Here is a 24,291-nt window from a genome sequence, read left to right on the forward strand (position 1 = left end):
TTTGGAGCACACCTAGAAGAAGATTGAAGAAGGGGTCCATCTTGCTTGGATTGGAGAGTGGGAGGAGTTGAACAAAGCATGGCGACTTGATGGGTTGCATCTAACTACCGTGCCTGCAAAGCAAGGGTCATCTCCCTTGCGATCAAAACCATTGGGCCTTTGTCACCCAAATACAACATTATCAAGCACAAGTTCCGTAGGAAGTCCTTTGGTAGATCTTTCTATGTTGTGCCTATTGAGGCCCTTGGTTGCCAAATCAAGCTTTAAGGCATGGAATGCATTTAGGTCTATCAAATGCATAGCATCAAATCGCCTAGCTTGCATGGCACATGCCATTACTTGTGCCGTAACCACTTTGACTTGGCCCTCATGGGCTGCATAAAACATGAAGGTACAGAAGGTTGGGTGTGTGCTGGCATTGTGCCCTAACACAAATCGATCCACTTCCATTGAGGACCTTGACATGTTGGGATCTGGCAATGGGATGTGTGTGCGAGCTAAGTCTTCACATCTAGCTCGTTGCAACTTGGTTTGCTTGGTGATGAGTTGAATCTAGTGTGAGTAACGTGGAGGGGGAAGCCTCCTTGGAACCATCTTGGTTTTGATCAAGTAAATAACCAACTACCTTGATCTCACTAAAAAGATTGCACCCTTTTGGTCTAGAGACCGGAACGGGCTTGAATGCACTTGTGGGCTCCTTAGGCGAAGGTACCTCTTTGAAGTTCACCTTCATGGTGAGTATGGACTGGGTTCTGTCCTATGGCTCAACCACTTGGGATCCATCCACAAAGATCCATCCACCATGATATGTCCACATGAGAGGTACCCAAGCATGTGCCTTTGCCTTGTTGCATGAGGGCTCTTCCCCCTCCGTATCCGCCATTTGAGTGCAGAGAGTTAACTCCCCGTCATGCTCATAGAAGTGGATGGTCATTTGCTTAACAAATGTGACCCACTTTCTTTTACTTGTGGACTCCGTTTCATGGGACTTGGGAGTCGAGTTGGAACTCTCATCCTTTGCCTCGAGACATGGTGGTGTGTTCTCGGATTTTTCTCTTGCCTCGCTTGGGCCTTCATTTTCTTTCTCTTCTTGGAGCTGACTTTGGCTGCTTCTTTCTTTTCTTCAACATTGGCCATTCCTTTATTCTCTCGGCTCAAGGAGATTGCTAAATGACCTTCATTTGCACTAGAGGGTGGCTGTTTCTTTATACTCGTGGCTCCTGAGTCTTCCGCTGTGCAACTTTGATTCATTTCAGCATGGCAGGTGGCCATTTCTTTATCCTTTTGGCTCAAGGAGTCTTTGTGAGGGACTTCATCACATAAGTTGGCTGGCTGTTCTTTTTGTTCCTAGCTCAAGGACTCGGGGACTTTTGCTAGGCACAAATGGTCACTAGGAAACAGCAAAACCCGAGTGTGGGAAGCCAGTTTTTGTCACGAGAATCTGGCTGGAAATGATGATGGCAGCAGCAGCACCAAAGATGGAGGAGTATGCCCGGATTTGGAGTAGCAGCTGGCAAAATATGATGGCCAAAGTGTGGAGGGACCAGCTATAAATAGCTGAAGTCCTCCAAATCTGGTCGACCTGCATAAATAGGCCATAAATATGGCTGACCAGCTGAAATGGGCCACAGGACTGCATAGAAAAATGCCATAAATAATGTCCTGGCACATCCAACAGTTTGTGACAGGTAAGAGGTGGAAACCGACAAACAGACATAGGAAAAGGGCTTAAAACAGGAGAAATGCATGCTAAAATGCTAGAGCTCTCATGTCTTTGTCAGACTCTGACAGGTGTTCACAATCAAGAGATGACAAATTGACAACACTAAAAGTGACAGGCTAACACCCCCTCTTAGATCATGGGAGTGTTTGAAGGCCCAACAATCTTCTGCGATGAAGTATGGAAGCCTTGGGCAAAGGCTTTGCGAAGAGATCCGTTGCATTGTCCTCAGTAGGATAGTAAGCCGCCACTAACTCAGAATCCATGATCTGCTCTCGAGCATAGTGGTATTGAACCTCAATGTGCTTTGTGCGAGCATGAAATATCAAGTTCTTTGCCAGAGCGAGGGCACTCTGGTTGTTCACGTGTAGCTCCGAAGGTCCTGTTTGTGGAAGGCCAATCTTTGCCAACAAGCGATGGAGCCAAACTGTCTCCATAGTTGTAGAATAGAGGGCACGATACTCGGCCAATGTATATGAAAGAGCCATAGTAGGCTGCTTCTTACTGCTCCAAGAGATAGCTCCCAATCCAAGGAAGAAGGCAATAATGGATTGCTGCGAGTCCACATCACTTGCCCTATTGGAGTGATTCCATTCCGAAATAGTGGCCGCCTCGCTATACATGATCCTGTAGGATCAAGTTCCCTGTAGATAGCGTAGAACGTGCAAAGCAGCTTATCAGTGAGCATGAGTAGGAGTCTTCATGAAAGAAGAGAAGAAAGCCACCAGAAAAGAGATGTTTGGCCAAGTGTGGATCAGCCAAATCAAAGAGCTAGAGGCACCTGTAACAGGTGGTATCATTGAGGGGATCTTGTGCTACCAAAAGCTTGGACTTTGGGTCCATTGGGCAAGAAATAGACCGACACTCGACCATACCAAACTCCAAAAGAAGCTCGGAGATGTACGTGTGCTAGGAAATAAAAATGCCTTGTGCCATTTGATAGATCTCCAATCCAAGGAAGAAATGTAGGATCCTAAGATTTGTCATGTCGAACTCTTAGTCTGATAGTTGTTGAGTACAATCAACATCTTGTGTATCACTCATAGTTATAATGAGGTCATCAATATACAAGATGACTAAGACACGTGTGTTCTCCACAACCTTGTAATAAAGGTTGGGGTCATGATTTGAGCAATGGAAGCCACTATCCAAGAAGAATCGATCAATCCGCTAATACCAAGCCTTAAGAGCTTGCTTAGGCCATAGAGGGCCTTCAGCAATGTGTTAAAATGGTCCTCCTTTTCTTGCACAAGAAAATCACAAGGCTGCGAGACGTAAATCTCCTCCTCCAAGACACCATTTAGAAGGCTTGTTTTGAGGTTTAGGACATCTTGAATCGGCCTAGCTAGGTGGCTCGATCAATCAATATCCCGTGCGTATGTGTAGATGACTGAGGTTGTGGCTGTGCTAAAACCTCTTGGGTCTCTCTTGCAAAGAAATCTGCAAGTTGCTTTTGGGTGGGACCTTGGTGTCCTGAAGTTACTATACACTTGAGGAGTGAGTCTTGAAGGCATTGTATCTCTAGGATGAAGAGAGCAAGGCACGGTTGGTTAGTGAAATCCATGACTCTAGATAGTGGCCAAAACCTGTCTTTGATTAGATATTGGAAATGGCCTCGAATCTTGTAGTATGATGGGCATCGGCAAATATAAATTGGCCCAGTGAGAGAATTCCTTAGCAATAAGCTATGCCTTATGCTTGTTGAAGGTCTCATCTGCAAGATACTTGATCTTGAAGATCCACTTCACACCAATCACTTTCTGCTTCTTCGGACAAGGAACCATCTTCCAAGTTTGGTTCCACCTCAATAGAATCGAGCTCAGCCTACATGGCATAGTGCCAAACATTGTGTGCAAGAGCCTCATCGACTGTAGTAGGCTCATTGTCTCGAAGAATTTGAGACATAAGAGTATAGCCCACACAAAGTGAACTATCCCGTTGGGCGTGTAACCTAGTTGACCTGCACAAGCCAAAAGGCATCTTAGAAAATTGACGAATCTTGCATGAGTTGTTGATACCATCGAGGAATGGTGATAGTCTCATCTTGCTGCGAAAGAGATTGAGAAGCCTCTAGTACCTATAAAGCACCTGTCTATTGAAGGGACTCCCCCTCACTAAGATCCCCCTCTAGATTGCATATCTTGAAGCCAATCCTAGCGGTAAGTCATGTGGGAAGAGGCCCCACTATCCATGAGCCAAGGCTGCTTCTCAGAAGAAGCAAAAGCTATATCGTTCACCTCAAACAAGTGTATGAAGACGGACTCAGTGGTAGCGGGTGTAGCCTTTGAATCCTTGGATGCCTCCTTAGGCTTCAAATGGGGGTACTTCTGCCAACACTTGTCCTTAGGATTAGTGCTCTTCCCATAATGTGGCAGTTTGACTTCTTCTCATCCTTGGAATCATGCTTCTTGTCCTCTTGTTTCTCAGCTTGTGGCTTCCCCTTCTTCTTTCCACCCCCAGAACTTGCAATAAAAGCCTTTGTGGAGCTGAATCCCCTGGGTCACTACCTCTTTGAGATACTCATCGCGCTCCAAGGCAAGCAGTGAAAGCTCCTCCCAAAGAAGCATATCTCCGGTCCTCCACATTAGAAGGGTGGTGTAGAAGACATCATACTTAGGAGATGGTAACCGAGTCAATAGAATCATGGCCATATCCTTCGAAGATATCATCCTTCAAGGGGACGCAAGTTCGTCCCGCATATCCTCTAGTTTGTTAATGTGACCCAAGATCCTTCAAAGAAGAAGAGTCATCAACACTGAGCATTTGAAGCTTTTTTTCAAGGAGATCTTGTGGGCAAATGTCTTTTGATGGTAAAGAGACGCAAGCTTCTTCCACACCTCTGCTGTAGTCTTCAATTTGTGAACATGAACCAAGATAGAATCTTGTAAACTCATAAAGAGAAAGGACCGAGCTTGAGAGTTGAGCTGATCCCAAAGGGTTGCACGATCATTGATGACCCATGTGCGGGGTCTTCCATGGGTGGGAACATGAAGAGAAATAAACTCCCAAAAGAGAAAGGCGTTGAGAATGCACTCCACCTTACATAACTATAGAGAATAGTTTGAACCATCCAACTTGTCTTCTTTGGGCAAAGAAGGAAGCACGGGTAGCTGTATAGCAGGTGTCATCTAAGGCACATCTTTACGCCGGTAGACCGAGCCTTATGAGAAACATGAAGGGAGTGATGGGTGCTCTGAATGAGGAATTCAAATGGGGGACTCTAACCTCCAACAATCTTGCCGTCTCTTAGAGGAATGATGAGAGGCCTCATCCTTTGAGTTAGTAAAGCTGAAAAACTAATGTTGAGACATCTTGTAAACCTGCAATCACCTAGAAAAGCCACGTTGACCACCAAAATAGGAGGAAGTCAGATGCAGTCAGGATGTAGATGTGTAGCCTGCACAAGAAAGGCTGTTGCATGTATCTAGATGTTGTAGCCTACAGTTAAGGACTGTCACCAGGTACAAGTGGTTGCCGGGAAGCAGAAAAACCTGCGTTTGGGCAGCTAGACGTTGTCGCCAAAAAGAAACAGTAGTCGCCTGGGTAGTAGATGGTGTTAGATGCAACGAGATGTTCTCCCTTGTTCCCAAGAAGGCTGCATTTGCAGCAAATGCTGATCTAGAGGGAACCGTGGCAGTCAAGGGTGGTCTCTGCAATGAAAATCTTCTTTGTGATCTCTTGTTAGGCAATGATACCATGTGAGCATGTGTAATGGAAGAAGAAACTCGAACATAGAGAGAAGAAGACAGCTAGAAGATGAACGAAGAAAGAAATTTGCATTGACTGAAATAAGTGCTGAATACAAACAGGACTGATCAGTCCTTGCATGCAGCCTGAGGTGTCAATGAGTGCACCAGATCTGGCTGGAAATGATGATGTCAGTAGCAGCACCGGAGATGGATGAGTATGCTCGGAGTTGGGGGAGCGGCTAGCAAAATATGATGGCCAAAGTGTGGAGAGACCAGCTATAAATGGCTGAAGTCCCCCTTATCTGGTCGACTTGCATAAATAGGCAATTAACATGGTTGACCAGCTGAAATGGGCCACAGGACTGCAATAAATGCAGTTTCATTGCATAGAAAAATGCCATAAGTAATGTCATGGCACGTTCGATAGTCTATGATTGGCACGAGGTGCAAGCCAATTGATAGACATAGGAAAAGGGCCTAAAACAGGAGAAATACATGCTAAAGTGCTAGAGCTCCCATGTCTCCATTAGACTTTGAGACTTTGACAGGAGCTCATAATCGGGAGATGACAAACTGACAACACTAAAAGTGACAAGCTAATAGTGCCAACCTTGTCCTCTAGATGTGTAGCTAGGTGAGATCCATCTTGATAACCGTGTCAATCTTTGAGCTGCTCAAGGTAGCGATGGTGGATCAAGGGAGTACTAAAAGGGGGGTATCTTATCCATACTAAATCCATGTAACTCAAACCAAGCTGACATCTGTGCATACACTTCTTAGCAAGCTGTCGGGAAGACTCAAGGGCCAACTAGACATATCTATGTTTGGGTAAATCCCATAAGTTGTGTATATATACGAATAATCGGGTGAGGGCCTCCACTACGATAGGTGTGGTTGCTAGCTCAACTCTAATGATCTCATGTGGTATCTAGGCCTTGTATGTGATCATCATAGAAATCATGGACACAAGTGGCCTCTTCATCGATCTCCATCCATCATACATGCGACTCGATTGGCCTCGGTGATCAAGCTAGGGGCCCCATACTTGTACTGTCAGAGTGAAGCAATGCGGAAGCGAATGACTGTGACAAAGAGTGAATAGAGAGAGAAGAGAGAGAGAGAGAAAGAGACAGTGAAACACATAAAATATGTAGTGAAGAATGTTGTATAAGGATGTAGAATTATACACGGGTGTAGAGAGAATATCTACGTATGTCTCTACCTCGAGGATCTCGATCTCCATCAGCCTGGAGAGCAATCTCTGTTGTTTGCAGGCTGAAATATGTGAGACACAATTTTCCAAGACTGCTGGAAACATAGCCTATTTATAGGCTGAAAATAATCCCCATAAATGATCAAGTCTGTTGCATTAAATAAAATCGATTGATGCAGTGCAATTGCTGCCACATGGCACTTGCCTGCGTGGCATTGCTTGCCAGTCCAGGAAATGACTCTAACACCCCCTCTCAGATCTTGGACAAAGCAGCCGACGGAGGGATTCGGAATCTCGGTGAAGTAAAGCTTGGGGAAGTGCCTTCGTAAACAAATTTGCAAGATTGTCTTTGGTCTTACAGTATTCCACATTGATGGTCGCATCCAAAAGCTTCTCCTTAGTGAAGTGATACTGGATCTCTATGTGCTTTGTTCGGGCATGGAATACGGGATTCCGTACCAAGGCAATGCAACTCTCATTGTTGCATTGCAAAATACCAGGGCAAGTCTAGGGGCAGCCAAGTTCCGCCAACAAACATGGAAGCCACACATTCTCACATGTGGTAGAAGACGCGGCCTGATACTTTGCCTCAGTCAAAGATAGGGCTACTGTGGGCTGCTTCTTGCTACCCCAAGAGATAGCACCAACATCGAAGGTAGAACAATAAATTGTAATAGACAGCCTTTGGTCCACGTCGCCAGCCCAATCTGAATCGCTCCAACTTGCAAGAACAAGATCAGAAGCACCTGTACCTGCTGGATAGGAAATCCCAAGGTCGGAGGTAAAAAATGGAGAAGTCCTAAATCCGTCATCTCGAACTTCTGATGTAGGGCTGCCTTTGTCTCTTCGATCTTCTGGGCATGATCACCTGTAACAATCAAGCCATCAATATACAAAACAAACAACATACGACCACCCTCGAAAGTGTGCACATAAAGCTGCGGATTGGCCCTAGAGCGCCGATATCCCAACTTGGCTTGGTGAAACGAATCAATCTTCTCGTTCCAAGCATGTGGAGCCTACTTTAGGCCATACAAGGCCTTCTTCAACTTGTAAACCTTGCCATCTAAGGAACCAAAGCTAGGAGGCTGCTCTACATAATCTCCTCCTTCAAATCACCATTCAAGAAGGCAGACTTCACATCCAATTGAAAGACAGGCCATCTCCTATGACTAGCAAAGGCAAGAATAGCACGAATAGTCGCCATGCGAGTAGTATGGGCAAAAGTATCATGGAAATCAACACCTGGGTGTTGTGCTAAACCTTTAGCAAGAAGGCGAGCCTTTGTGCTTGTCCAAAGAGCCATCACTATGGTATTCGGTCTTGAAGACCCATTTGACACCAATCACCTTCTTATGAGAGAAACGAGGCACAAGGTACCAAATGCCATTCCGCTCAATAGCCTCCAACTCGGCTTCCATCGCTTTTCGCCAATGATTAGACGGTAAAGCCTCCTTCACTGATGTAGGCTCTCTATCCTGCATAACATGGGACATCAAACAGTAGTTAGAGCAAACAAGCTCCATAGTATGTGCTTAGTGTCGCCATGACCTCCACGGTTCATCTTGCGGTTGCCACTCCTTAGGGACCCCCTCGATTGCTGAATCTTGGAGCATGTCATGGCCCAACGAGGAGGAGGCCGAATCTTGCCTTAATGCTCTCCATCTGTTGAGGTTTTTGGAAGGTCCATTGTCAACGGAGAACCAATCGGTGAATTTGGTGGCTGGGAAGTGAGCTCCTTATCCGAAGAAGAGTCCTCAAGAGACACATGCTTGAGAGGAACAGTCGTTGGGGCCGAGCTATCACCGGGATCTCCAAGTACAAGGTGAATCATACAATCGATAGCTTGAGATTGCAAGCTATAGCCCACAGACACTAGTATTCTAGAAGCTGCTTCACATAAGTATCACATCCAAAAACCTTGAAATAAGAAACATCGGGCTTCGATCCAAAGTACGCCTCAAAAGGAGTCATACCAACAACAATAGAAGTAGGGGAACAATTAAGGATGTGAACTGAAGTAGTCGCAGCCTGAGCCCATAGACACTGAGGTGTCTGACAATGCTCCATCATGGTACGGGCCATCTCGATCACACTGCGATTATTCCCCTCCAAAATGCCGTTCTCCTGAGGGGTGTTTATATTGGCAAACTCCTGGTGTATGCCACGATTTGCACAAAACCGAGCAAACTCATTAGAAACAACTTCTCCGCCCTTATCCGATCCTAAGGTCTTCAGCTTCCGCTCCAATCGGTTCTCCTCAAAGAGCAACCAATCCTTGAAGTTGGAGAAAGCCTCCCACTTTAGCTTCAAGAAATAGGCCCATGTCATCCTGTTGTAATCATCTACAAGGAGTATAAAATACAAGCTCCCTTGAAGGGATTCCGTCCTCATCGGTCCACAAAGATCGGTAGAAACAAGCTCCAAGGGTATTGAAGACCGCCTCGAAGCCTTGTTGGGATCAACATCACGAGGCTGATTCGCACGGATGCAGAATACACAAGGCTTTTGACTCACCACAATATCCGGTAAACCTCGAACAAACTGGTCCTTAGACGCCTTTCGAAGGTATTTATAATTGAGGTGACCAAACTGAGCATGCCAAAGCTCGGACTGAGTTTGGGAGGTAAGAAGAAGAGAAGTCAAGACGGAAGAAGACCACAACTTGTAGACTTCATTCTCCTCATAACTTGAAGAAAGAACCACTCTTGATTCATGATCAAGAATCTGAAAAGAATCCACATCAAATTCGACCAAGAGGTCGAGGGCACAAATCTTGTGCACCGATAAAAGACGATACCCCAAAGCCGGCACGTAAAGTACCTCAGATGCATGGGCACCACCACGCCCATCTGGAATAAGATGCATGTTACTCCGTCTCTCGATAGGAATAGACAAACTTTCACCAATAAGATTTTGACCATGAGAAGGCCGCAAATGAGTAATACCTACGGAAGGAGTCATGTTCCTAGGGGCACTACTATCAACGATTCACTCGCGAGTAAATGGGGTCGTCAACGCAGTATCAGAAGTCGGCAGGGGTGAATCCTCAACCACCTCCAAATGGAGGAAAGTAGTTGATGAGGGAGTAGCCACCGCTTCGGAATCCTTTGAAGATTTCTCCTTCTTCTCCTTGTCAGGGCAATCCTTCTTCCAGTGACATGTTTTGCCACAAATGTGACAAGTAGACTCCTTCCTTGTCTTTGGTCTTCTTAGATTTGTCTTCCTTCTTCTTCTTTTGGTCCTTCCCTTTCTTTTGAGAGGATTGACCAACCAAAGCTTCAGATTTCGAAGCATTGGTTCCTTTCAATTGCTCCTCTTGGTCCAAGACTATAGGAACCAACTCTTCCCATTGAAGAGTCTCAGACTGCCTTGAAGCAATCAAGGCGGAATAAAAACCACTAAAGCGAGGTGGTAATTGTGAAAAAAGAGTTGTTGCCATGTCTTCAGAAGTGATCACCTTCTTTGCGTTTTGAACTTGTATTTGAAGCTGCGCTAGCTTTTTGATATGCTCCCGCATGGATGATGACTTATTGACATTCTAGTCCTCATTTGCACTTCCAAATAAACTTGCTTCACGACGGTCATCTGATTATACATTTGATCCAACTCCAGCCATATCTCCCTAGCCACTGACAAATGCTCTATTGAGAGATAATAACTGTAGTACATGAGAGAAATAAAAACAAGCGAATACGAGCATTGAGTTTATTCCAATGTGCTTGAGCCCTTGCCAACTCTGCCTTCTCACTGGAAGAGAGTTCGAACTCATCTCGCGAAGAAGGACGATTGATAGCCTTCGTGACAAGCTTCGCCAAATCATAGGACTCCAATATGGCAAGCATCATGACCTGCCAGATGCAATAGTTCTCACCATCGAGCTTTTGATCTGAAGGAAGAGCCGGTAGGACGGGCACCTTCCGGTCCATGATCGCCTGAAACTCAGTCTCGGCCTCAGAAGACATCTTCACCTACAATGCTTGCACAAAACACAAAAAGCAGTCCCCTTTGACTTTGAAAATACAGCTTGCTAGGGCTGAGGTTCACTCGTTCCATTCCTTCTTCAACCGTTGGAGGCGATGAAAAGGTAAAATCTGCACTTGAAGGCCAAAAACCCAGCCTTCTTCCTTCTCTAATAGCAAAAGTAGCAGCTTCAACAAATCTTCTCTTTTCTCACACGCTCACGCTCGCCTCAGCCTTGTTCTAATGCGCAGCCCACCGGCCCGCACTTGAATGAGAGAACACAGCCTTGTGTCGCGCTGAAAACTCCTCTCGAGATAGGTCCACCCTAGGTCAGTCCGTCAATGCTCTGATACCATGTCAGAGTGAAGCAATGCAGAAGTGAATGACGGTGACAAAGAGTGAATAGAGAGAGAAGAGAGAGAAAGAGACAATGAAACACAGAAAATCTGCAGTGAAGAATGCTGTGTAAGGATGCAGAATTATACACAGGTGTAGAGAGAATATCTACGTATGCCTCCACCTTGAGGATCTTGATCTCCGCCAGCCTCGAGAGCAATCTCCACAGTCTGCAGGCTGAAATATGTGAGGCACAATTTTCCAAGACTGCTGGAAACACAGCCTATTTATAGGCTGAAAATAATGCCCATAAATGATCAGGTCGGCTGTTGTTGCAGTTCGACTATTGCCACGTGGCACTTGCATGCGTGGCACTGCTTGCCAGTTCAGGGAATGACTCTAACATGTACTCCATAAAGCAGTGTGGACGTGACCAGTATATCAAAGCCACATCTTTGTGTGAGGGTCCTGAATCTACACCTGTGAACACATCCTCTTCAAGCCTCCTAGTGTTGCATATCCTCAAGCAAGTCTAATATTTGCTACCTCCCTCACAAAGAAAGTGGAACCTGTGAATAGCCCTCCCAAATAAGTATATGAATCCACATACTACAACTCCTCCTGTCCATATGTGAGTTTAGGTGGTGAACTCCTAACCCATTGTGGTGTTGTGTTAAACACCATCACCTTGGTTTTATCGAGGTTCATTGAGAGTCCACTATCTAATGCACAAGAGTGTGGTGCATCAAGATGTCTCTGTAGTCCCTATGGTAAATTAGCTATTAGTACAATATCATCTATATATAGGGGGGAGGTATTGAAGTGCTAGCTAGTGGAGCTCCTCTATCCCCTCCTTGGGATATGTCGTCGGCAACCCCATCACATATGAGGCGTTTGGTGATCAATTGTGCTTGTGTGTGGGTAGTGGATCCCAATGCTACTCTTTGCAGGTGAGCTTTGGTCTTGTGGCAATCATCATCATATCGGCCATTTTGGGGTATCGCCCCAATGGAGGCTCCTATGTGGGACTGTAGTGTGGAAAGGCTGCCTTTGTTGTTGTGTATATAGCCTCACTAAATTGTTGGGGGAGCTCCTATAATGGAATGTCAGGGTTTGCATCGTGTAGTAGTTGAATGAGCTCCGCCTCATAGATATCATGTTCTTTCACTTCTTATGCTTCTAGGGTTGTAGGCATATATGGACCATGAGGAATGCATTCATATTTGATGCTTCATTAGGAGTACAAAGTCATATGGTCCGCTTGAAAGGACTTCTTCATTGGGATCTCAACTTGATTGAGTTAGCAAATATTCTCCCTAGATAGGATTTACTCTCTTGGCATTTTGCAATTTCTCCTACCCCGATGTAGTCACTCTACTTCCTTTGTATTTTGATTGTGATGTCTCAAATTTTGTGCACGATGGCCTAGAGCCATCTTGCATCTTGTAATTATGTAATCTTGTACTTTTTTCGTAATTAATATAAATACCTTTTACAAAAGAGAGAGTGATAGAGAAAGAAAATAAAGAAACAAAGAAATATATATTAATGTCTTTTGAGGCCAAAATCAGCCTAGGAGACAAAATCACTAGAAGATGGTCAGTGATATATTGTAAAAGAAGCTAAGGTGGTGTACAAGACAAAATAGTGCTCATATAGGGATACAATGGGAGGATGAGATAATACATATCTAGCTGTGTGGCTAAATGATACTCGTATATCTAGTTCCACCCAATCATGATTGGTGGGTAGAGAATGCCATACATCCCAGATGAAATAATATAAGGTTAACATTTGGATTGGGCCCTCAACTTTGTTAGTTGTTGCTTGTGTCATTGGTGGATCTCTCTCATCTCTCTCTCATGTAGCATGTTTTTGGTACCCTTGTATTTGCGGGCGGCTCGCTACTTTGATCTCCTCAGCTGTTTGGATTGTCACTCCTCTCTGTAGAGGTGTCGTGCGTGGTCATTGTTTGGGAGAAATTAGTAAGTGATGGAGGTGCCATGTGTGTGGTCAATTTGAAAGAAATCAATAAGCTATGATTGACCTCTCCCCACCTCGAAAAAGGAAAAAAGCCTAAGTGCTGATATGGGTGAGATATTGGAGGATCCTAGAATGTACAGGAAACACTAAGTTGTGTGTTTCATTGGGAGTAGAGCATGGTCGTGCACAAAAGGAGATGCATTTGTAGAGATGATCACGAGCTCAAGATTTGTGGGTTGTTGTTTTGGTAGCTTTTGATAGCGCCCCCCCCCCCCCCCCCCCCCCCCCCCCCCCAAAAAAAAAAAAGAAAAAAAAAGAAAAAGAAAAAAAGGAAGCGCTTATGCGAGTGAGGATATTGGAGGATCCCACAATGTACATGAAGCGCTAGAGAAAGAGAGAAGTTGTGTGTTTCATTGGGAGTAGAGCATGGTCATGCACAAAAGGTGATTCATATGTAGAGATGATCATGAGCTCAAGATTTGTGCGTTGTTGTTTAGGTAGCTTCTAACAGTTTGTGTCGCCCCCTCCTCCCCCCACACAGTGTAGTGCGAGCTCGTTGTAGTGATGTGTGGAGCCTTTGAATCTCAACTAGAAACTAGCCCAAGTGGCATTGGTGTGGGGACTCCATAACTAGTTTGAGTAAGGTGTCCTCTCTCATCCTATGGTTCTTCACTCACCTTGTTGACAACCCTTTACATTCTTGGGGTAATTGACATATCTTTGCCACATTACCCATTTCATCACTCATTTCCTCACCCATCTCCTCATCTATTTACTTATCCTCTTTTTAGCATTGACACCCAAGATTTGGGTTCTCCCTAGTTCGGGGCTTTGTATGTTTCGGCCATGGCTTGGTGGCTAGGCCTACATATACCTTCCAGCATGGAGTAATGGAGCTTGTGGCTTCTCTCCCGAGGTTGAGTTTCAGGTTCTATTAGCTCATCATGTCTATTGTTCTTCACTAAACACCCAAGAGACTTCAATGGGTACCACTTGAGACTATGCCTAAAAATATGGCATTGACTCCACCCATTCTTCATCCCACACATTCATTCCTTTTGATGCTTTGTTACTCTCTTCCATATTCTTCTCTTCTTTCTCCATCCTCTCCTTTGGCATTCACACCTTGCGAGGAGGTCATTATGGTTCATGGCTTTTGCATCCATCTCCCCTTGGCGTTTTGTAGCCTACATCATTTGCCGTGAGCCCTCCTTACGCGGCGTCACATTAGGCTTAATTTGCAGCAGGCTGTTTACAGCAGGTTACACCCTCTTTATCAACACTACATCAGATACTTGCGTTTTTGTGTTTTCTTCACTCGTGAAGGTTTGCCCAGCAGTCGCCTGTCTACAGCCACTTACATGGAGAGATCTTCATCAGATATTCTTGCATTCTCTTCTCCAGATAGCTGCCCAGCAGTTGCCTTGATAGAGCTATTGTCTCATGGAGATTTCAGCATATCCTTCTTTTCTGACAGTTCCTGAGGACTGCACTTTGTTCCCTCTACAGCTGGCTGTCCTTTCCTTCGCCCTTCAGCACACCTTCGATATCCTACTATTCGAGGTCTGTGTTATGCTCCCTTATCTGTGCAGGTTTCCCTACAGTTGCTGCCACCTGATTCAAACAGGACAATGCAGTTATCTTCAGAGCTTCAACTCCACTATATCAACGTGATTCACTTAGCTTTCTCTTCTCTCTGTGTTTGCGATACACGGTCTGCGTTTCTCCTTGCAAACCCTATTGTCTCTCTGTTTCGCTTTCACAACAGTCATGTTTTGACACATTGCAGCCTCTCCCATCTCCTATGGAGAGTATAGATGATCTTTGTCCAGATCCTAGAAATAGTCTCTATAGTGGAAACATTGTGGAGGACAATAGCAGCTCTCTTACTTTTCTTGCTATTGCTTATTTTTCTTGCTAATGTGCAGTTTGCAAATTGAGAATGTGTGCTTTGAAATCAGTTGGCTTTGCTCTTCCTGCATCTTGTCTTCTCTCTTGTTCTTGATTTACCTGCATTGCTGGTCCAAAGTTACAGTTGTGCAAGATCCATAGGTTGATATTCATATCCACAGCAAGACATTAACAATGTGGAGAAGAAAGTTCTTGGTCAACAACAGTTTCTGTCAAAGGACATGCAGGGTTCTTTTCTTTTGGTGGTACAAGTTGAAGTTCTGGAATGCTTGGAGGATGAGCACCAGTAAGACTAAGGGCTCAAAGTGCAGGGATTTTTCACATGCAATTCAGCCATGAAATGACAGCGTTCAAAGGTGTTTGATGAATTTCACATGCAAAGATCAACAATGCAGGCCAAGAACTACCTAGAGCCTAAGTCATAGGTCTGCATGCTCATGTAGTTTAGATGCTGAAATCAGCCCACGATAATCTAGGTTCTCAAGCCACCTTATAGTTGCTGCTATAGTCTGGTTTGCATTCCTGCTTATAATTATCTTCTTACTTTCTTGGATTTTCTTATTCTTTTGGTTTCCCAAAAGTGGGTTTTTTTTTTTTTTGGGGGGGGGGGGGGGGGTTTTAAGGAATTTGTGTTTGTGAAGCTACACACATTGCAGTATTTTTGAATTTGCTGGAGTCTTGGGAGCTGAATTTTCTTTCATAACTCTATAACAAACAGTTGCCGGTGCTTGAGAACAAATCACACCTGTCTTTCTTACAGGATGGATGAAGAAATGCTGAGGAAGAAAAAGATTTTCACAACTTTGAAGGTTTTGAAGGAGGTTTTAGATGCTTTGCTTGAGTCCATTTCAGCAGGAGAGGCTGCTTTACTAGTTCCAGCAGATGTAAGTCTTGAACATTGTTGAGCTCTTTCTTGTTCTCTGAAACATTACTGTTGGTTTACAGCACACAAAAACTCAAATGTTTACTATGTCTGAGCAAGCTGATTATGACCATTTGTGAGGGTTATTTTCTGTTAGTCAATCATTTCTCTAACTCGAATGTCAGTACATGAAGATACTTCATTCTGGACCTTAACAACATCCCTTTTAGCTGTGAGAAACTGGTTATACTATCTGCACATGGTGAGCTTATATGTGAGATGCAAAGTATGGGTATTATTGGAGCTTACTCATTTTCTGTCAGTCCTATGTTGTGAAGAGATACAAGAGAATTATGCTGCCAAAGCTTTGTCTGAGGATATGCGTAGGTTTGCTTAATTGACATACATATGATGAATATCAAAACAACATTTGCAAAATATGTGGTTGTGTATTGAGCAAGGAAATATGACCTCTAACAGCCTGACAACAAAGTATGCCATACTGCTCCACATGTTTGAAGGTATTCTGAGATAGAAGGCTTCTGAATTGAAAAAAGTCATTGAGCAGCTGCTGGAGTTGGGCCTGAGGGTGTCTATGTTTGGGGCTGAGGTTGTTGGCGTTGTGGTAGGAGATCAATGACGTGGAGGGGATGATGGGAGTAGAAGAAGTGTATGGTATTTGAATGGTGTGAAGCGAGAGAGAGAGAGAGAGAGAGAGAGAGAGAGAGAGAGAGAGAGAGAGAGAGGTATGTTTGCATGCCCGAAAGATCTCTGCTGGTCGTTGTGTATTTTGCACTACATGTGATGAAACATTGATTCATCTTTTTGCCTCTTGTCCAGTAGCGTGACAGATCTGGTGTTTTATTTCTCGCGTTTGGCTCGCGGCGACTCAGCTCTGGATAACAGCCCGGTCATGGATTATGGGAAAGCTGCCCTCTGTGCCTTCTTTGCATTCTGATTATTCATGCCTGTTCCAGTTCCTTAGATGGGGACTGCCTTGTGGCATATTTGGTGAACTTGGAATGCCTTTCTTTTTGATTTGGTCTCGTGCATCCATGGTCATGTGGCCCGTATTCGAGGTTTAGTGCTATGGCAGATTTCTTCTATGATATCAACTGGCCTGGTTCTTCTTGACATTGCGGCCCACTGGTTGGCCATTGTTCGCTCTACACCAGCATTGTGATTTTCTCTTTGTGACATAGTCCTAATAGTCTTTCGTCACTTTCTTTGAGGACCTGATGGTTTGATGCAACAGAATGTAAACACACACACACACACACACACAGAGAGAGAGAGAGAGAGAGTATATTAACGTCTCTAAAAGGCCAATGTGGCCTATGAGACCAAAGCAGTACATACAATGATGGTGTGTTTCTCATTTGGAACGAGAAAAAAGATGAAAAACATGTCTGTAAGACTGAAAAGGAAATGAAATAGTGTCCTATAAAAGGGAAACATGTCAGTGATCTGAAAGTGAGAGTAGAGAAAGGAAAACTCTCCATCAATGATATGTCTATTCTCTAGGGAGGTGTATCTCTGCATGGCTGAGGCGTCTCGGCATCTGTCTCCTGTGGCGCTCAATGATGGCTTTAATTTGTCTGTGGTGTGGATGTCTAGGCCTTCGTTCGGGTGGACGTGGGCGCCTAGACCGGCTAAGTGCCACTGCTCTATCCAAAGGGACACCTACAGAAGATGAGGTCCAATGATGATGTACTCCTATATGTTGTGTGGCAGTAGTAGTGGTATCTGCCATACTTTGTCGTGTATCAGTGAAAAAGTCAGTGACTGCTCTCTGTCTATGTGAGCCGAGCTGTGGGGGACCTCCTACTCCGTAGAATTGTTGCTCTGCGCCTCTGGAGCTCCAAGAGGAAAAATCCCAAGCATCTCCGATCCTCAAACTGCATGATCGGTCTCAGGGGTCCAAAACCCTCTCGAAACAGACAATGGTATCTACCTCGTATGTCATAATATACAGTGCATCGGCAGATGTAGTGTTCCTCTGTCTCTGGCTCTTTGTCGCATAGTGAGCATATGCGTTCTTCTGTCTGTATACCCTCCCATCTGCCTGTCTCAATCCTCAGGTGGTGGGATGAGGTGCGGATCTGACCAATAACTGTGCGTAGTCCATGAGGCAGCTGTGTGTCCATGTAATTGGGTCGGGTGATGAAACCATTCTCAGATACCTGGAGGAAGTGGGTCTGGTAGTGTGCCATCCTCGTGCCATGGGGCGAGGGGGGTCGGATCCAGGTCTTCTCCGTATCTAACTTCAGTATGTCTGCTCTGATCACATGGTTTAGCTCTGATCGGCTTAGGTCAAGTGTAGGGCAATCCAGATTATAGTCAAAGGGGGGTAGTCTGTCAATCTGCTGCCCATGTAGACTCATCCATGTACTCATCTGAGCATACCAACAGTGTCTATCACCGTCTGCTGCTAGTTGTCTAGAAGAGGCCAGGGCTAGCCGTGTGTATCTATCTTGGGGGAGCTCCCGTAGTCTATGTATGAAAGTCACTGCTTGAACCAAGGCCTCAGCCACCATGGGTGATGCTCCCAACTCAGCTCTGATTATCTCATGTGGGGTCGAGCTCTTCGCTCGTATCATGCGTGAGATCATCATGACCAGTGAGAGAGAGAGAGAGTTTCTTTGATGACCTACTGGTCTAATGTAACAGAAAGTAAGAGATACAGAGAGAATGCTGACTTGATGGTTTGATGTAAATATTTACTACTTAATTCAATTATCTTCATGAAAAAAAAGAGAGAGAGGTATGTGTACAGCGGACTCATGCAGTATTGTTCAGAGTTTAGGCCATGAGGGCTAGTCTGTGAGGGCTAGGGTAAGGAGAAGGTTGTGTTGGGTGGGAGAGTGATGCACTGGAGGAGATGAAATGGTGCTGCCAAGGATATGTTCTCAAGGGAATGAGGGAACAAGAGAGGTAAAGGGTGGAGACGTACATGTGGAAGAGATGTGTGGTGGCTTAGTGTGCAAGGAGGGTTTGAAGGAAGGCTTTATATAGGTGCTAGAGGTCTTGGTACTAGGAGATATAGGGGTTCATGTTGTGTTTTTCAAAGATTCAACCGTAATAATCGAGCAACTTTGGGCTAGGAATCAGGATATTGGCAAGGACTGGGATGAGGAGAGGGTAGAGGGGTGGGGGTATTTAGAGGCAGGGATGAAGAAGGCATGTTAGAAATTGAGTATAGTGGAAGGTAATTCTCAAGTGGTGGTTTGTTAGTACCTCTTCAGTTGGAATTGTGAGGCACTTGCTGTTGCTGGCAGCTGAGGTAAAGGCATAGTTGCATTGAAACTCGATTCCCAAGATTGGAAAGGTCTGAAATGTTTCTTCATATGAAACCCGTTTCTTATTCAACCAAAGCAGCAAAAAAGGAAAAACCTAACATGTTAGAACTTTTGTTACATGTTCTTTCTAAAGTTTGGTATTGGGTTGCACAAAAAGAGTATGCAGCCAACAGCCTGTTGATAAAGGGAGAGGTCAAATTGGTCTCCAAGATTCTCCAAGTGTAAATTTGTGGCGTGTTTCAACTGGGATGGAGATAGACTTGGAGTCTTGCATCTAAAAATGCTCAAGCAGTTGTCCAACGTACTTGGATTGTTTCATGACAATGCCCCCCTTGAGATGTAAATTTGAGGCTTGTGTCAACTGGTGTAGAGATGGACTTGTACTTTTGCATTTCCAAATGCTCAAGGAGCTAGTGTACTTGGACAGTTTTGTGACAATGCCGCCCATCAACTCTGGTAAATTGTATGCAAAGCTAATAGTGCAAATGGTCAGGATCAATAAAGTCAAATGAGTGCTGAAAATCAGCCTTTGTAGCTGCAATATGTGACTTGTTGGGCCTAGTGAATAGCGTGTTGTCCATATAAATGATACGAATAGCAGCCTCATTTTCAGCTCATTGATCAAGGCATTGCTAATGATGAAGTGGCCGATGAGAGGGCTGCTATTTGGGAAGCTAAAGCAATCCCCAGATGGCTGTTAGATATATTATAGGGCAACAAACAGTCCGTTCCACTTCCTAGTAGAACTAGAGCAGTCAATCCCCATGCACAAGTGACAGGGTAAACTTGGTTGTGCAAGCACTCATAGCTATTGCATGCAATGAGGGACCTGTCTCTCTACATGATGCGTTACAAGATGAACATTGGATGGCAACTATGCAGTCAAAAATGGACTCTATTCATAAAATGACACATGGGAGTTATGTGACTTGCTTGTTGGTAAGCGTGCTATTGTCACAAAGTGAGTTTACAAATTAAAACAAAGACGTGATGGTAGCATCGATCACTATGAGACACATCTTGTTACCAAAGGGTTTGCTCAACATCATGGGATTGACTATGATGAAACATTTGCACCCACTTCATGTTTGACCACCATTTGCAGTAGTGTTATTGCTTTGGCTTCCCATTTTTATTGGGCTGTACATCAGTTGGATGTGAAGACTACTTTTTTGAATGGTGATCATCATGAGGAGGTTTATGTTACACAACCTCTTGGCTTTGTGTAAAAAGGTTTAGAAAGCAAAGTGTGCTAGTTGCATAAAGTCCTCTATGGCTTAAAGTAGGCACCTAGGGCATGCTATGAAAATATACATGTATATTTGATTGCTCTTGGCTTTAGTAATTCACACACTGGAAGCACACTTTATGTCCACAAGGATGGGGATAACCTCTTGATTCTCATTCTTTATGTGGATACCATGCTGTTGATGGGACGTCATGAGACACAAATTTCAGCCTTAAAAACTGAATTGTAGTATGCTTTTGATGTGACAAATCTTGACTAGTTGCGCTACTATCTTGGTATACAGTTTACCCTAGTTGAGGGGGGCATTATTTTGCAATAGTCTAAATGCATTGGGCAGCTCCTTGAGCATTTTCAAATGCAAGATTGCAAACCTATCTCTACTTTAATTCAGACAGGCCATAGGTTTACACTTGAGGTTGCGAGAGATGTATTTGATGCTTCTCTTTGTCAGCAGGCTGTTGGCTGTTTATTGTATTTGCAATAGTCTAAATGCATTGGGCAGCTCCTTGAGCATTTTCAAACACAAGACTGTAAACCTATCTCTACTTTAGTTCAGACAGGCCATAGGTTTACACTTGAGGATGCAAGAGATGTATTTGATGCTTCTCTTTATCAGCAAGCTGTTGGCTGTCTATTGTATTTGTGTAATACACAGCCAGATATTCAGTTTGGGGTTTCTCAGTTGGCACGTTGTATGGACAACCCTAATACCACACATTTGCAAGTAGTTAAACATGTCTTTATGCCTAACCCTTTCATCCTCACACTAAACACATTGAGGTGCATTATCATTATGTCAGAGATAGGCTCAATGTAGGGGAGATTGACTTGGTTTATATCCCTACACAAGACAACTTGGCAAATGTGTTTACAAAAGATCTCTATAGAGAGAATTTTGAAGCCTTTCACAAGGCTCTAGACTTGATACCATTTGGGGATTGATATGCCTATTCCTTGTATAGGTTCACATCTTTCACTCAAGAGGGGTTTGTTACACTTATTGTGTTCCTCCTAAGTTCTAGTGTGAATGCTCCTTTATCCATGTGCACTTTTTACCTTTGGGTTGGAGAAGGGTTTTTTCCTTGTATGAACTCTTGTCAGTGGGTGTGGCACTTAGTACCTTAGGGATTGTACTTTCATATCATTCTCAAATAGTGGATGTGACATTTGAACACTCTCCTCTCTTGCTATTCACTTGCTCTTTGTGAGTGTGTGTGAGTGCATGCATGCTGCTGAATCCTAACCTAACAGACATATTGCTGCTTTGCCTTTGAGGATTACGAGACTCTTTGAGGATAGTCTCTCGTAATCCTCATATCTTCAAGAGATAGAGGCCAAGGCATCCTTCGTGAGTTTAATCCATAACTCTAGACAATGGCTCAAATCTGTCCTTGAAAAGAGAATAAAGGTCTTCAAGAGAGAGAGACCAAGGCATCCTTCGTGAGTTTAATCCATAACTCTAGACAATGGCTCAAATCCGTCCTTGAAAAGAGAATAAAGGTGGCCTTGTATCTCATAGTATGCTGGGTATTGAGAGATGTACTGCTCCTTTGCTTCTGACTCTCGCTAACAAATACAACACATATGTTTTGCTAGAGGCATGGATGTATATCTGCCTGTCTCAATCTCTAGTTGGTGTGAGGGCATGCATATCTGGTCAATAGCACATCCAATCCCATGTGATAGGTGAGTATCTATGTATCTCAAACATATAATAAAGCCATCCTCAGTAGTATGGAGAAAATAGTCTTGCTAGAAAGCCATGTGCATCCCCATCTCTTGGACTGTTGTTGGGCATGTTCTCTAGCGCAAACCATGATGTCATTTGGGCATACCAACATGATGTATCCCCCTCTACATTAAGTTGTAAGGACTCAAGGTTGCATATCTATGTTGAGGGAGCTCTCACAGGTTGTGTTTGGATAGTTGGGTGGGCTCCAATGCCTTACATTTGATCATCGTAGAGAGAGAGAGAGAGAGAGAGAGAGAGAGAGAGAGAGAGAGAGAGAGATTAACATCTACAAAAGGCCAAATTGGCTTCATAACATTTTACATGTGAATAGTTAGTGAATTTTCCTAGGTCCTAAAATAGCTATCATCTAATGCTATGACTAACTAAGTGGGAGTTTTGGTGGACGTGGTCGTCCTTGTCATAGCTACTTCTTGGTTCTCCTTGTCATAGCGACTTCTTGGTTGGATATTATTCACTCTACCTCTGTTGTGCCACCACATGATATTTGTGTGCTATGTCTTGGTTGGATTTGTAGTCGTTGGGAGTTTCATGGCTGGTCAAAATGCTTGATGTAAGTATTGTCATTTAATTTAAGCTTCTTCATGGAGAGAGAGAGAGAGAGAGTTGGATATGGCACTCTGACTTACTCCCTCGGGAGGACTTGCTTCCCTGGCATATGGCAATTTCCTTTGCGTCTTTGCCATGACTTTTGTAACTCTTTTGTTGTTTAGTACTTTATAAATATAACATCCATTATGAAAAAAAAAAGAAGAGAGAGAGAGTTGGATATAGCACTTGCTTATACGCGATAAGGATTGGCTTGCCTAGAAGGGCAACAACACTTGGGGTCTCTCAAAAGGTGAAACTTGGTGGAAATCTATAGTGATGACAAGCTGGCTTAATAAAACATGTTTTGAATACAATGATTTCATGTGGCAAATGTTGATGGGTGCACTTCCTCTTGCCTTTTTAGTTGCCAAACATTGGATCTCCCATGGCTACTAGTTCTTTTATGAGACGTGTAAACCTCTTGCCATATGTTCTTTTCTTGTCCTATGGTGAGGAAAGTTAGGGGAGCCGAAGAAATTGCATAAGGGAGGGAGATGGTCCATGTCAATCCCATATCCTGTAAGCCACTGCTTGACTTGTGCATACCATGAAGTCTCCTGTCTTGCCTCAGCTAGCTGCTTATAGGCCTTGAAGGCTTTCCTAGGTAGCTAATCTGGGTTCATGCCACATACAATTTGTATGAAGTTGATAGTTTGAAAAAGGACCTCCATCATCATGGGAGGTGCAACAAACTTGGCTTTGATAATCTCATGTGTTCTTGATGGTTTGTTGCGGATAATCCGTGAGAGCATGATGATTTGTGGTTGCTCGATTTGTGTCCATAGGTATGTAGCCATGGCAGGGGTCCAAATAGGTGAACCATACATCATGGCTTGTGTGATTGGCATGTCAAATAGCCACCTCTGTGTGCGAGGCTCTTGGAAATGTGCTTGGTGGCATTGTCTTTCCATGATGGCCAATGCTGCATGTCCTTGTGTGAGTTGGTCTTTAGTTGCCTATGCCATGGTAAATCTCCAAGTAGATGTAGTGAAAGTGACCCCTAGGTAGATGTATGAATCCACAACCACGTGTGGAGCTCCTAGGGTGAAGGTTGATCTCCTCCTCATTGGGGCTGATGTGTGGAAGATCAAGATCTTGGTTTTCCCAAGATTAACTGTCAATCCTATTGTGTACACAAAAGTCATGAAAGGCATGGAGATGTTGCTGTAGACCCTCTTGTGATTCATAGACCAAAACAATATCGTCAGCATAAAGGATAATAGATACAAATATACATGCTAACTCCACTCCATCGCCGCCTCCTTGTTTTATGGGATCTTCTCTCTCATTGATGGAGAGACCGAAGAGTGTAGGTGACAGAGGACATCCTTGCTTCACTCTAATGGTGCTAGAGATCACTTGGAAAGTCCTCTTGGGCATCTCACTTGACCCACCACTCTCTCATATAGTGCATAGATACCCTAGATCATGTCCAAGGGGATCTCTAGTGTTTGTAGCCTTTGTTATAGTCTATCTCATGGAATCGTATCAAAGGCTTTACGGAAATCCACGGAGTAGCAATAGAGTCTCTTCTTTTTGTGCAGTACAGATTATTTCTCTCTCTTTTTGTGTACCTAATAGTTTTCATCTAAAATGGCCTGTAAATCTTCAACTATACATGCCATTTCTTTCATACGTTTTCCATAATTGTTAAGCTTGTACAATCTTCAATATAGTGAACTAGATGCAATAATCGTATCACCACATGAGAGATCATGGATTGTA

The 24,291-nt window shown here is 44.0% G+C and overlaps 1 protein-coding gene and 1 pseudogene across 1 annotated transcript in view; one reads left to right on the top strand and one right to left on the bottom strand.

Annotated features, from left to right (window-relative positions):
• LOC148028937 (callose synthase 9-like) overlaps window positions 1-24,291 on the top strand; it is a 213,448-nt gene that overhangs the window by 24,327 nt on the left and 164,830 nt on the right. The window contains exon 4 of the mRNA XM_087687703.1: window positions 15,576-15,699. Within this exon, the coding sequence (XP_087543829.1) occupies window positions 15,576-15,699 (124 nt within the window). The remainder of the gene's footprint in view (window positions 1-15,575; window positions 15,700-24,291) is intronic.
• Window positions 15,839-24,154, bottom strand: LOC148028938 (uncharacterized; annotated as a pseudogene).

The sequence above is a fragment of the Lygodium microphyllum genome, chromosome 11, assembly GCF_053477565.2.
Source record: "Lygodium microphyllum isolate KBCC chromosome 11, Lygodium_microphyllum_v1.1.10, whole genome shotgun sequence".
NCBI lineage: Eukaryota > Viridiplantae > Streptophyta > Polypodiopsida > Schizaeales > Lygodiaceae > Lygodium > Lygodium microphyllum.